This window comes from Oncorhynchus mykiss, chromosome 13 (assembly GCF_057628025.1).
Source record: "Oncorhynchus mykiss isolate SJ-2025 chromosome 13, ASM5762802v1, whole genome shotgun sequence".
NCBI classification, from domain to species: Eukaryota; Metazoa; Chordata; class Actinopteri; order Salmoniformes; family Salmonidae; genus Oncorhynchus; species Oncorhynchus mykiss.
Window position 1 is genome coordinate 80139224 of NC_143034.1, and position 14983 is coordinate 80154206.

Sequence of the window (14983 nt, forward strand, 5' to 3'; positions counted from 1 at the left end):
CTATTCGTAAATTAATGTATCATCATTAAAAATGACAAATGATCAAAGTATTGCCTGCAGATAGAAACATGTATAGTACAAATATTTGAGTAGACTGACCAGACCAGTTTAAAAAGCAGTATCAGTCAGAAGACAGACAGTGAGGTATCAGATTTAGATTGTATTGAGTATACAGTCCACACCATATCTATTTAGACAGTGAGGTATCAGACTTAGATTGTATTGAGTATACAGTCCACACCATATCTATTTAGACAGAGAAGTATCAGATTTAGATTGTATTGAGTATACAGTCCACACCATATCTATTTAGACAGTAAAGCTGACATTTTAAATGTGGCTCTATACGCCAACATTTTGGATTTGAAATAAAATGTTTCATATGAGGTGACAGTATATAATGTCACCTTTTATTTGAGGATATTTTAATATATATCTGTTTCACCATTTAGAAAAATAAAATAACTTTATGTATCTAGTCCCCCATTAGAAGAAGACATAAGTATTCTGACCACTTCACTTATTGTGCATTAAAGTAGTCAAAGTTTAGTATTTAGTTGTAAACTCATTGGTTGCATTTGCAGTTTGTTTTGGTTGTGTTTTGGGTTATGTTTTGCCCAGAGAGTAGATAACATGTTTCTGAACAATAATAAATTAATCCCGACGATGCCATGATTAAGAAAAATCATGAACGAGTCATGCATAATAATTAGTGAGAAAGTTACAGAGGCTACAACAAAACATGCTAACCTCTCACCATTACCAATAACAGAGGCTACAACAAAACATGCTAACCTCTCACCATTACCAATAACAGAGGCTACAACAAAACATGCTAACCTCTCACCATTACCAATAACAGAAGCTACAACAAAACATGCTAACCTCTCACCATTACCAATAACAGAAGCTACATCAAAACATGCTAACCTCTCACCATTACCAATAACAGAGACTACAGCAAAACATGCTAACCTCTCACCATTACCTATAACAGAGGCTACAACAAAACATGCTAACCTCTCACCATTACCAATAACAGAGACTACAACAAAACATGCTAACCTCTCACCATTACCAATAACAGAGGCTACAACAAAACATGCTAACCTCTCACCATGACCAATAACAGAGGCTACAACAAAACATGCTAATCTCTCACCATGACCAATAACAGAGGCTACAACAAAACATGCTAACCTCTCACCATTACCAATAACAGAGACTACAACAAAACATGCTAACATCTCACCATTACCTATAACAGAGGCTACAACAAAACATGCTAACCTCTCACCATTACCAATAACAGAGGGGGTCTGATCTTTGTGCCTCTGAAACTTGCTCATTTGTCATCATTTTCGATTCATGCCTGGTTAAATAAAATAAACATTTTAAAATTTAAAAAATGTGTGCAACACATGTAAACACATGTGGATCTGGTGAACAGTTATCACTTGTTGACCAACTACAGGAATACTGACCTCAGAGTCTCCAGTTTACAGTGGGGATTCCCCAGTCCAGCAGAGAGCAGCTTCCCTCCTGAATCCTTCAGGTCATTGTAGCTCAGGTCCAGCTCTCTCAGGTGTGAGGGGTTTGACCTCAGAGCTGAGACCAGAGAAGCACAGCCTTCCTCTGTGACTAGACAGCGTGACAGCCTGCAAAGTGTCAAATCATATTAAAACCACACTGCTATTCTTTGGTGGTGAAAATAGTGGCAGTATATTTTTTCAACAAATATATCAGTGTCCTGAAACCTGCCATATCTATTTGTAAATTAGAGAGCAGGCCTTTCTAATCGACCTGGCCGGGGTATCCTGGAAGGATATTGATCTCATCCCGTCAGTAGAGGATGCCTGGATATTTTTTAAAAATGCCTTCCTAACCATCTTAAATAAACATGCCCCATTTAAGAAATGTAGAACCAGTAACAGATATAGCCCTTGGTTCTCCCAAGACCTGACTGCCCTTAACCAACACAAAAACATCCTATGGCGTTCTGCATTAGCATCGAACAGCCCCCGTGATATGCAGCTGTTCAGGGAAGCTAGAAACTATTATACACAGGCAGTTAGAAAAGCCAAGGCTAGCTTTTTCAAGCAGAAATTTGCTTCCTGCAACACTAACTCAAAAAAGTTCTGGGACACTGTAAAGTCCATGGAGAATAAGAACACCTCCTCCCAGCTGCCCACTGCACTGAAGATAGGAAACACTGTCACTACTGATAAATCCACCATAATTGAGAATTTTAATAAGCATTTTTCTACGGCTGGCCATGCTTTCCACCTGGCTACTCCTACCCCGGTCAACAGCACTGCACCCCCCACAACAACTCGCCCAAGCCTTCCCCAGTTCTCCTTCTCCCAAATCTGCTCAGCTGATGTTCTGAATGAGTTGCAAAATCTGGACCCCTACAAATCAGCCGGGCTAGACAATCTGGACCCTTTCTTTCTAAAATTATCTGCCAAAATTGTTGCCACCCCTATTACTAGCCTGTTCAACCTCTCTTTCGTGTCATCTAAGATTCCCAAAGATTGGAAAGCAGCTGCGGTCATCCCCCTCTTCAAAGGGGGTGACACTCTTGACCCAAACTGCTACAGACCTATATCTATCCTACCATGCCTTTCTAAGGTCTTCGAAAGCCAAGTCAACAAACAGATTACCGACCATTTCGAATCTCACCATACCTTCTCTGCTATGCAATCTGGTTTCAGAGCTGGTTCATTGGTGCACCTCAGCCACGCTCAAGGTCCTAAATTATATCTTAAGCGCCATCGATAAGAAACATTACTGTGCAGCCGTATTCATTGATCTGGCCAAGGCTTTCGACTCTGTCAATCACCACATCCTCATCGGCAGACTCGACAGCCTTGGTTTCTCAAATGATTGCCTCGCCTGGTTCACCAACAACTTCTCTGAAAGAGTTCAGTGTGTCAAATCGAAGGGTCTGCTGTCGGACCTCTGGCAGTCTCTATGGGGGTGCCACAGGGTTCAATTCTTGGACCGACTCTCTTCTCTGTATACATCAATGAGGTCGCTCTTGCTGCTGGTGAGTCTCTGATCCACCTCTACGCAGACGACACCATTCTGTATACTTCTGGCCCTTCTTTGGACACTGTGTTAACAACCCTCCAGGCAAGCTTCAATGCCATACAACTCTCCTTCCGTGGCCTCCAATTGCTCTTAAATACAAGTAAAACTAAATGCATACTCTTCAACCGATCGCTACCTGTACCTACCCGCCTGTCCAACATTACTACTCTGGACGGCTCTGACTTAGAATACGTGGACAACTACAAATACTTAGGTGTCTGGTTAGACTGTAAACTCTCCTTCCAGACCCATATCAAACATCTCCAATCCAAAGTTAAATCTAGAATTGGCTTCCTATTTCGCAACAAAGCATCCTTCACTCATGCTGCCAAACATACCCTTGTAAAACTGACCATCCTACCAATCCTCGACTTTGGCGATGTCATTTACAAAATAGCCTCCAATACCCTACTCAACAAATTGGATGCAGTCTATCACAGTGCAATCCGTTTTGTCACCAAAGCCCCATATACTACCCACCATTGCGACCTGTACGCTCTCGTTGGCTGGCCCTCGCTTCATACTCGTCGCCAAACCCACTGGCTCCATGTCATCTACAAGACCCTGCTAGGTAAAGTCCCCCCTTATCTCAGCTCGCTGGTCACCATTGCATCTCCCACCTGTAGCACACGCTCCAGCAGGTATATCTCTCTAGTCACCCCCAAAACCAATTCTTTCTTTGGCCGCCTCTCCTTCCAGTTCTCTGCTGCCAATGACTGGAACGAACTACAAAAATCTCTGAAACTGGAAACACTTATCTCCCTCACTAGCTTTAAGCATCAACTGCCAGAGCAGCTCACAGATTACTGCACCTGTACATAGCCCACCTATAATTTAGCCCAAACAACTACCTCTTTCCCTACTGTATTTAATTTATTTATTTATTTTGCTCCTTTGCACCCCATTATTTTTATTTCTACTTTGCACATTCTCCCATTGCAGATCTACCATTCCAGTGTTTTACTTGCTATATTGTATTTACTTTGCCACCATGGCCTTTTTGCCTTTACCTCCCTTATCTCACCTCATTTGCTCACATCGTATATAGACTTGTTTATACTGTATTATTGACTGTATGTTTGTTTTACTCCATGTGTAACTCTGTGTCGTTGTATGTGTCGAACTGCTTTGCTTTATCTTGGCCAGGTCGCAATTGTAAATGAGAACTTGTTCTCAACTTGCCTACCTGGTTAAATAAAGGTGAAATAAATAAATAAATAAAAATGTATTTGTACAAATATTTGAGTAGACTGACCAGACCAGTTTAAAAATCAGTATCAGTCAGAAGACAGACAGTGAGGAATCAGATTTAGATTGCATTGAGTATACAGTCCACACTATATCTATTTTGACAGTGAAGATTTTAAAAAGGCTTCAGAATAATAGTAGAGAGAATGATTTATTTCATCACATTCCCCGAGTGTCAGAAGTTTACATACACTCAATTAGTATATGATAGCATTGCCTTTAAATTGTTTAACTTTGGTCGAATGTTTCGGGAAGCCTTACACAAGCTTCCCACAATAAGATGGGTGCATTTTGGCCCATTCCTCCTGACAGAGCTGGTGTAACTGAGTCAGGTTTGTAGGCCACCTTGCTCACACACACTTTTTCAGTTCTGTCCACAAATTTTATTTTGGATTGTGGTCAGGGCTTTGTGATGGCCACTCCAATACCTTGACTTTGTTGTCCTTAAGCCAGTTTGTCACAACTTTGGAAGCAATATTCAGGTCATTACCCATTTGTGACCAATCTTTAACTTCCTGACTGATGTCTTGAGATGTTATTTCAATATATCCACATAATTTTCCCTCCTCATGATGCCAACTATTTTGTGAAGTGCACCAGTCCCTCCTGCAGCAAAGCACTCCCACAACATGATGCTGCCATGAGGCTACAACAAAACATGCTAACCTCTCACCATTACCAATAACAGAGGCCAGAACAAAAAATGCTAACATCTCACCATTACCAATAACAGAGACTACAAGAAAACATGCCAACCTCTCACCATTACCAATAACAGAGACTACAACAAAACATACTAACCTCTCACCATTACCAATAACAGAGGCTACAACAAAACATGCTAACCTCTCACCATTACCAATAACAGAGGCTACAACAAAACATGCTAACCTCTCACCATTACCATTAACAGAGACTACAACAAAACATGCTAACCTCTCACCATTACCAATAACAGAGGCTACAACAAAACATACTAACATCTCACCATTACCAATAACAGAGACTACAACAAAACATGCTAACCTCTCACCATTACCAATAACAGAGGCTATAACAAAACATGCTAACCTCTCACCATTACCAATAACAGAGGCTACAACAAAACATACTAACATCTCACCATTACCAATAACAGAGACTACAACAAAACATGCTAACCTCTCACCATTACCAATAACAGAGGCTACAACAAAACATGCTAACCTCTCACCATTACCATTAACAGAGACTACAACAAAACATACTAACCTCTCACCATTACCAATAACAGAGGCTACAACAAAACATGCTAACCTCTCACCATTACCAATAACAGAGGCTACAACAAAACATACTAACCTCTCACCATTACCAATAACAGAGGCTACAACAAAACATACTAACCTCTCACCATTACCAATAACAGAGACTACAACAAAACATACTAACCTCTCATCATTACCAATAACAGAGGCTACAACAAAACATACTAACCTCTCACCATTACCAATAACAGAGGCTACAACAAAACATGCTAACCTCTCACCATTACCAATAACAGAGGCTACAACAAAACATACTAACCTCTCACCATTACCAATAACAGAGGGGGTCTAATCTTTGTGCCTCTGAAACTTTCTCATTCATCATTATTCTCGATTCATTCATGATTATTCATGATAATGGTAACATCCACATGAATGTAGAAGTTTTCAGAAACATCTTCTATTCTATTTCAATTCTATTCTTACTGACAATACAAGTGACTCCAAAATGACAGGACATTATTCACCATTCAGTTTCTATCAGGAAAACATCTAAAACACAACCAAGACAAACTGCAAATTAATTCAACACGTTAGTAGAATCACAAGCTTGATGTAATCACTGCAGGCATGGAATATGGGACCAAACACTAAACTTATGAATACGTTAATACACTATAAGTGAATATGTCAGACTAATTACGACTTTTTCAAATGGGAGAACTACATACATAAAGTGCTTTCATATCTGATAATACTGACCTCAGAGTCTTCAGTTTACAGTGGGGATTCCCCAGTCCAGCAGAGAGCAGCTTCACTCCTGAATCCTTCAGGTCATTGTTACTCAGATCCAGCTCTCTCAGGTGTGAGGGGTTTGACTCCAGAGCTGAGACCAGAGAAGCACAGCCTTCCTCTGTGACTCGACAGCCTGACAGCCTGACAAAGAGATCATCATGACTTCACAAACACACTGTTAATTTAACACCAGTAGTTAGTGTAGAAGGACAATGGCAGATGCATTTGGTTTATTCTCCCAAACAACACATAGATTCATCTTCCGTTTCCTAGAATTGTATGGTCATAATGTTATACTAATGTGAAAATCAATGCATTTATTCAATATGTTTTTTAATGTAATATTATACACATATTATAATGCATATTTTCTCTAAACTGAATATTTCTTCCTGATGATTAGTTCTTAAATGTCATTTTATTTACTCACAGAACAGCTCTGGAGGCTTTGACCACTGGCAGCAGCCTCAGAAGACCTTCCTCTGATCTGGAGTATTTCTTCAGGTCAAACACATCCAGCTCCTTTTCTGAAGTCAGCAACACAAAGACCAGAGCTGACCACTGTGCAGGTGACAGGTTGGGTTTTGAGAGACTTCCTGAGCTCAGGTATCTTTGGATCTCCTCCACTAGAGAATGGTCATTCAGTTCATTCAGACAGTGGAACAGATTGATGCACCTCTCTTGAGAGGGATTCTCCCTGATCTTCTCCTTGATGTACTCAACTGTTTCTTCATGGCTCTGTGAGCTGCTTCTTGTCTTTGTCAGTAGACCTCGTAAGTGCTTCTGATTGGACTCCAGTGAGAGGCCCAGAAGGAAGCGGAGGAAAAGGTCCAGGTTTCCTGTCTCACTTTGTAAGGCTTTATCCACAGCACTCTTGTAGAAAGCAACTTTACGCCTTTGTCTGATGCTCACAGAAAGGTTCCTGGACGTTGATTGAGGTTTGGCCATTACATTCTCATTGTTGTTGATGAATGAGAAGAACACATATACAGCAGCCAGAAACTCCTGAATGCTCAGATGAACAAAGCAGTATACCTTGTCCTGGTACAGCACACATTCCTCTTTAAAGAGCTGTGTGCACAATCCTGAGTACACTGAGGCTTCATTGACATTAATGCCAGACTCTTTCAGGTCTTCTTCATAGAAAATCAGATTGCCTTTCACAAGCTGTTGAAAAGCCAGTTTTCCCAGTGACAGAATGCTCTCTTTATTCCAGTGTGGACCTGTCTCTTCTTTCCCAAGATACTTTTCATTCTTCTGTTTGGTATGAAACTCCACAAGGTGTGTGTACATCTCAGTCAGAGTCTTGGGCATCTCTTCTCTCTTATGTTTCAGCATGTGTTCAAGGACTGTTGCAGAAATCCAACAGAAGACTGGAATGTGGCACATGATGTGGAGGCTCCTTGATGTCTTTATGTGTGAGATGATTCTGCTGGCCAGGTCCTCATCACTGAATCTCTTCCTGAAGTACTCCTCCTTCTGTGGGTCATTGAACCCTCGTACCTCTGTCACCTGGTCAACACACCCTGAAGGGATCTTATTGGCTGCTGCAGGTCGGGTAGTTATCCAGAGGAGAGCAGAGGGAAGGAGATTTCCCTTGATGAGATTTGTCAGCAGAACATCCACTGAGGTTGACTCTGTGACGTCCCAACAGATCTTGTTCTTCTGGAAGTCTAGGGGCAGTCGGCACTCATCCAGACCATCAAAGATGAACAGAACTTTGTACTTGTTGTAGATGGAGATTCCTGATTGTTTGGTTTCCATTGAGAAGTGATTGAGAAGTTCAATAAAAGTGTGTTTGTCCTCTTTCATCAAATTCAGCTCCCGAAAAGGGAATGAAAATACAAATTGGACATCCTGATTTGCTTTTCCTTCAGCCCAGTCCAGAATGAACTTCTGCACAGAGACTGTTTTTCCAATGCCAGCAACTCCCTTTGTCAGCACAGTTCTGATAGGTTTGTCTTGTCCAGTTAAGGGTTTGAAGATGTCGTTACATTTGATTGCAGTCTCTGGTCTTGCTTGTTTCCTGGTTGTTGTCTCAATCTGTCTCAGCTCATGTTCATTATTGACCTCTCCTGTTCCACCCTCTGTGATGTAGAGCTCTGTGTAGATCTTATTGAGAAGTGTTGGGTTTCCTTGTTTAGCGATCCCCTCAAATACACATTGAAACTTCTTCTTTAGATTAGATTTGAGTTCACGTTGGCAAATCACAGCAAGCTCATCTGAATGAAGAAATAACACAGAGGATATTAATATTACATCTGTTTTAATGTCTACAGTTTTGTAGGACTGTTATAAAGTTTTACATTATAATAATTTATTCTCTTAACTGACTGTATAAATGTTTAAATGTTTTCATAATGCATTACAGGCTGGTGTGACTGATTATATTATTATTGGTATTATTGATGGTATTATTAATGTTGTCTCTCTCTCTCTCTAAATGAATCACCACAACACATCCCTGCTGCTACTTGATGAGGTCACTAGGTGTTGTGTTAAGGCTGCTACAATATCATTGGGTAACACAGCTACTTTAGCTGTACTTTATCTACAGCTTTTAAATGTTATTAAATAGCATTCAACATGAGGCAGACAGATCTTACATTTCTCCAGTGTGTCAGCAAGCTCCTTCTGGTTCATTTTCCTCAGGATGTGCAGTGTGATCTTCAGAGCCCCCTCTCTGGCACTGCTCTCCTGCTTCTCATCTTCAGCACCCACCACTTCCTTATCCTGCTTCTGACTCTCAAAGCCTTCTGGGAGTTCTGGACTAAGAATCCTCTTGAACATCTTCAGCTCGTTCTTCACAAATGTCATAATTTTCTCTTCAAGCAACTGAAATAAATAAAGTAAATAAGTTAAGCAAGAGAATAAATGCTTTCTCATTAACACATTAATGAATGATTGACAGATCAACTTTTCTTGAGGTAAACAAAACAAATGTCCATAAAAGGACCACATACACTGAATATGGAGGCCAGGTCTGTTTGATGACTCTGGGAAGACTGACCACTGAGAATCTCTGACTCTGATCTCTCCTGTTGGTTTCTGTGGACAAAACATGAGATTACATCTCCTCATCCAGGGAGTACACACACACACACACAAACAAATACAACAACAATAAATGGGAAAATGGGAGAGGAGAAATGACTAGAGACAGTGTTGTTTAACTCACTGACCATGACCCATGAGTTCTTCTTACCTTTGTTCAGTAGAAAAGTCTCCCTCTCTAAACGTTATAGGTGTACGCATAGACTTATCACTCTTCATGGACACACAGCTGGGAACAGGGGAGGCTGGTCTCTCCTGCTTGATTGGACTTCAACACAACAGAGACAAACATTACATCTCATCTACTCTGAGCTCAGATGGGGAAACATAAGAAAAGTTTCACAAATAGAACTGACTTCCAGACGTTAGTTAACGCGCGCGAGCAGTGTGTCATTTTTAATGACGAAATTAATTTAGCGTCGCGAGCGTTGTAGTCAGTCTGTCAGCCCCGCTAAAAGGCTGGTGTCGTTACTCTGCCTTCTCCGGGGGATGTTGAGGTAAATTTACTAACCGGGAGGGTTGAATGATGTAATTTATTAGAGGGCTGGAAGACGCACTCTCGAGGTTGTTTACTCACAATATCAGATATTAAGATGATTTTTATAATGAATGTATACTGAGGTTGAGGTTCTGACTAGTGATTATTTACCCGGGGTTCAATACCTGCTATTGAGGCGCCCTGAAAATAATATTCAAAAGTTCGGTCCTTGGACTCAGACGGTTTAAACACTAAAGTTACCGTCCATCTAGTGAAGAGAGGAGAACCGGACAGAGGTAGCCAGCATCCGTCAACGAGAGAGGGAGAAGCCTCACCGGGATTTAACAGGTGGAAGAAACAACCGGGGAGCTCCATCGGTCCACAAGAAATGCAGACAGCCGGTGATGATGTAGTGGTAGCTATGGTAACTAGGATGCTGCCGGTAGAGTAACTAGCTAGTTTACCGAGCTGTACCGACTAGCTAGGATAACTAGGATGCTGCTGGTAGAGTAGCTAGCTAGATTACCGAGCTGTACCGACTAGCTAGGATAACTAGGATGCTGCTGGTATAGTAGCTAGCTAGCTTACCGAGCTGTACCGACTAGCTAGGATAACTAGGATGCTGCTGGTAGAGTAGCTAGCTAGCTTACCGAGCTGTACCGACTAGCTAGGATAACTAGGATGCTGCTGGTAGAGTAGCTAGCTAGCTTACCGAGCTGTACCGCCTAGCTAGGATAACTAGGATGCTGCTGGTAGAGTAGCTAGCTAGATTACCGAGCTGTACCGACTAGCTAGGATAACTAAGATGCTGCTGGTATAGTAGCTAGCTAGTTTACCGAGCTGTACCGACTAGCTAGGATAACTAAGATCAGGGGTGTCAAAGTCAAATGGACGGAGGGCCAAATAAAAAAATCAGCTACAAGACGAGGGCCGGACTGTTCGAATGTTCATTGAAACATTTTTAAATGACGCATATAGTCTAGTGAACCTAATTGAACCTACTGAAAACCTAACAAATATATTACAATATGATCAGATAAATAAAGCAATATTTTCTTATGGCTCTGTCAGTAATCTTTAATTTTCAACAGACACAAAAGACAAATTTCCTTTATATAAATATCCCCATAACATGAACATTAAATGAAAGAAACCGGTATTCAAGGCACCATCAGTAGACTATATTTTCTATTTTAGCAAAAGTGGGCTAAATTTACTTCAAAGAAAAAACAATAATAGCAATTTTCTATCATCCACTCAACTGAAATATTTTTAAAATATAATTGGATTGAAATACAAAAAAATAAAGTGCAAAAATCTATTAATCAAAAACAACACTTTGTTTAAGGAGAAGTAACATGCAGTGAAAACAAATATTACATTTTAACTTTTAAACTTGAACTGAGTAAAAACTCTAAATATGTGATTGCACAGTAATGTTCACTTGTTTGAGGTTGAGGGTGATACTTGGTGGTGTCCCATCTTTTCCACAAGTTCATCAATGTTCGGGGTAAAGCTCTGAGCTGAAGAAATCCTCAGAATTGAGTGGAGGTGTTCAGCAGTAAGTCGACTTCTGTGTGATGTTTTGTTCAGGTTCATCAAAGAAAACAGTTGTTCACACAGGTATGTGCTGCCAAACATAGACAACGTTTGAGCAGCCTGGATGCGCAGCTGGGGCATTGTGCCGGGGAGGAAACGGGCGAACTCCGCAGCACCCACTGCCGCATATTTTGCCCTCAGTGCATCATTGCATTGGAGGTCAATCAACTCCATTTGGAGGTTTGGTGGTGAGCTTTCCACGTCAACAGCAAATGGGTTACCGAGCAGTTCCAACCTGCTTTTTTGTGCTTCAAAGTCAGCAAATCGGCGTCGAAAGTCAGCGGCAAGCATACCTATTTTATCAGCCAACTGTGTGCTCGGGAACGCACTGGTAGAGAGCTTCTCTTTCATGGTCTGGCAGCTGGGAAAGTGGCTCAAATTTTCTTTCCGCATCTGCGTCTCCCACAGAGTCAGTTTGGTTTTAAATGCCTTCACTGTACTGTACATATCAGAGATGACACGATCCCGACCCTGCAGCTGCAAGTTTATTGCATTCAGATGACTCGTAATGTCACACAGAAAAGCCATTTCACACAGAAACATTTCGTCTCGGAGTTGTGTTGTGTCTTTCCCTTTGCTGTCCAAGAACAGACAAATCTCCTCACGAAGCTCGAAACATCTTTGAAGCACCTTTCCCTGGCTTAGCCATCGCACCTCTGTGTGATAAGGCAAATCACCATGCTCCGTTTCTAACTCCGTCAGAAATGCCTTGAACTGGCGGTGATTCAAACCTTTGGCTCTGATAAAGTTAACTGTGCGCGTGATGATGCTCATTACATGCTCCATTTTCAAGGCTTTACCGCACAACGCTTCCTGGTGTATGATACAATGATAAGCTGTCAGCTCACCTGTCGCGTTTTCCTCTTGCATCTTTTCCCGTATCTTCGCCACCAGTCCGCTCCTGTGTCCACACATCGCAGGTGCTCCGTCGGTTGTCAAACCCACGAGTTTTTCCCAAGGCAGCTCCATCTCATTTACACATCTTGACACCTCTTCATACAAATCATGCCCCGTAGTTGTGCCATGCATAGGACGTAAAGCCAAAAACTCCTCTGTCACGCTTAGGTTGGAGTCCACTCCGCGGATGAAAATTGACAACTGGGCAATGTCAGAAATGTCGGTGCTCTCATCCACAGCCAAGGAATATGCAATAAAATCTTTTCCCTTTTTCACAAGCTGCTCTTTTAGATTGATGGACAACTGGTCTACTCTCTCGGCAATGGTGTTTCTGCTCAGACTCACATTTAAAAAGAGTTGCCTTTTTTCTGGGCAAACTTCGTCACAAACTTTAATCATGCAGTTTTTGATGAAATCCCCCTCCGTAAATGGCCGGGCTGATTTAGCGATCTCTTCTGCCAAAATAAAACTGGCCTTGACAGCAGCCTGGCCTTGTGATTTGGCTTTTTTGAACAGAGCCTGTCGAGATTTGAGGCCTCGTTTTAATTCCTCTGCCTTTTGTAGCCTTTGTTCCATGTCCATATTCTTGTTTTTGTCCGCGTGTTTCGTTTCATAATGTCGTCTCAGATTATACTCTTTCAGTACCGCCACACTTTCTCCACACAGAAGACACACAGGTTTTCCAGCTACCTTCGTGAACATATACTCCGACTCCCACCTTGTTTGAAACCCCCGGTTCTCAGTATCCACCTTCCGTTTTGCCATTTTTGATGGGTATCTGAAAGTTAATTTTACTGTGATGCTGACGACTGCTGTGCCAATAAATATTGAAATGAAGCAGCCTACTGCTCGGTGCGTCACCTTTGCATTGTGGGAAATGTAGTATTGGTGCGTGTAAAAGATCTGCGGGCTGCCGGCTTGCTGCGGGCCGGTTCTAATAATAAATCAAGATCATCCCAGGGGCCGTAAAAAACCTTCTTGCGGGCCGGATGTGGCCCGCGGGCCTTGACTCTGACATATGTGACTAAGATGCTGCTGGTATAGTAGCTAGCTAGCTTACCGAGCTGTACCGACTAGCTAGGATAACTAGGATGCTGCTGGTATAGTAGCTAGCTAGCTTACCGAGCTGTACCGACTAGCTAGGATAACTAGGATGCTGCTGGTAGAGTAGCTAGCTAGCTTACCGAGCTGTACCGACTAGCTAGGATAACTAGGATGCTGCTGGTAGAGTAGCTAGCTAGCTTACCGAGCTGTACCGAGTAGCTTGGTTAGTCAGCAGGTCGTTCGTCTGTCCCTCGTCTCGATGATGGTGATGAATCCGGTGAACCACAAATTGAAACAAGGATAGAGAATGAAAAGGATCTGGCTACACTCATACTGTCCCTGACCGTAAAGAAAAAAGCTAATTGAACAGTAAACTTCGGTGTCTCAACACTGTAACAAACTCCGTCGTTATTCCCCAAGATCACCTCAGTCCACTCTGCGCGTAACCGGCTTGGCGCCACACCGAACGGGGACGCGGACAGTTCTGTACGGGGACGCGGACAGTTCCAGAACGCGGACATGAGAAGTGCAACACAATCAACTGAACCCAGTCTTTACAGTGGGTTACATTAGTAATATTCATTTTTTATTATTATGTAAAACAAACATTCTACGTTTTTTTTTATAACAATATGTTGAGATCTGGGTCCATATCGCCAAAGTGTCTCAGAGGAGAAAATTGGTCGTATAAGTGCTGAGAATAAAGACATTTTACACTTATGGGTATAAATTAAAGCTATTTATGAAGCCTCTAGTCCCACCTAGTCGGCAGATATTTAGGACACCTGGTGAGCTGTCCTAAGTAGTTAAGAGTTAACAGCAGGTGTCCTAAGTAGTTAAGAGTTAACAGCAGGTGTCTTGATAATACTATAGAATAATGCAATGAGTCAGTGGTTCCTGCACCACATGTAATTACTTTGAGTAGTTAAAATAATGTTTTGATATTTGATATGATCAATACATGAATAATATATGTCTTGTGCTTTTGGCAATGATTTATGTGTAATAATTTTGTATAACAAGTGATACCATGTATGTCTGCATAGCATTTTGTCTTCATTTTGGCAGATTAACTCATGCTTATTCCCCAAGATTAACTCAGGTTTTCACCCAGTGGCTAAGGAGTTGGAGCTGTGGCCTAAAGGTGGCTGGTTCGAATCCAGGTGGAAAATGTACTCTAACCTGCTCCACCTTTCCCAGGCCAATTGCTGGACTTTCACATAGAAGTTACTTGGTCACCCAGTTCAAACCACATTTGAAAAATAAAACATGTGGCTTGTTGATCAAGTGTTCTGCCTTACAATAATAAATATAATAAAATAACAAAACAAAAACACTAAAATGCTGAGACAGGTTTAGATGAACAAAATAATCTAAATGCTATTTAGTACCATAATGGTATTTACTAACATAATATTATTACTAAAACAGTTTCTAAAATAATTAGGGTTAAGGTTAATGCTAAATAGGTGATACGTAGGGTTAGATGCTGATGTAAAAAGGGCTTTATAAATACATTTGATTGATT

General features: G+C 41.4%; 3 protein-coding genes across 5 annotated transcripts in view; 1 reads left to right on the top strand and 2 right to left on the bottom strand.

Annotated features, from left to right (window-relative positions):
• Positions 1–14983, bottom strand: part of LOC118937847 (NLR family CARD domain-containing protein 3-like) — a 527060-nt gene that overhangs the window by 235074 nt on the left and 277003 nt on the right. Inside the window, exon 1 of one of the 2 annotated variants that reach the window (XM_090197868.1) lies at positions 13658–13797. The exons of the other annotated variant lie outside the window; for it this stretch is intronic. The gene's annotated coding sequence lies outside the window, so the exon portion shown is untranslated. Of the gene's footprint in view, positions 1–13657; positions 13798–14983 lie in introns of those variants that run through there. 2 annotated transcript variants of the gene reach the window in all.
• LOC118938482 (NLR family CARD domain-containing protein 3-like) overlaps positions 1–14983 on the top strand; it is a 201798-nt gene that overhangs the window by 140861 nt on the left and 45954 nt on the right. The gene's annotated exons all lie outside the window — the stretch shown is intronic.
• LOC118937846 (NLR family CARD domain-containing protein 3) overlaps positions 1–14983 on the bottom strand; it is a 36891-nt gene that overhangs the window by 16184 nt on the left and 5724 nt on the right. Inside the window, exons 2-7 of one of the 2 annotated variants that reach the window (XM_090197852.1) lie at positions 9589–9705; positions 9347–9431; positions 8990–9218; positions 6814–8605; positions 6351–6524; positions 1485–1658 (exon numbers count right to left, since the gene is read on the bottom strand). In XM_090197852.1, the coding sequence (XP_090053978.1) occupies positions 1485–1658; positions 6351–6524; positions 6814–8605; positions 8990–9218; positions 9347–9431; positions 9589–9705 (2571 nt within the window). The remainder of the gene's footprint in view (positions 1–1484; positions 1659–6350; positions 6525–6813; positions 8606–8989; positions 9219–9346; positions 9432–9588; positions 9706–14983) is intronic. The other variant, XM_036939588.2, reaches the window with a different exon arrangement.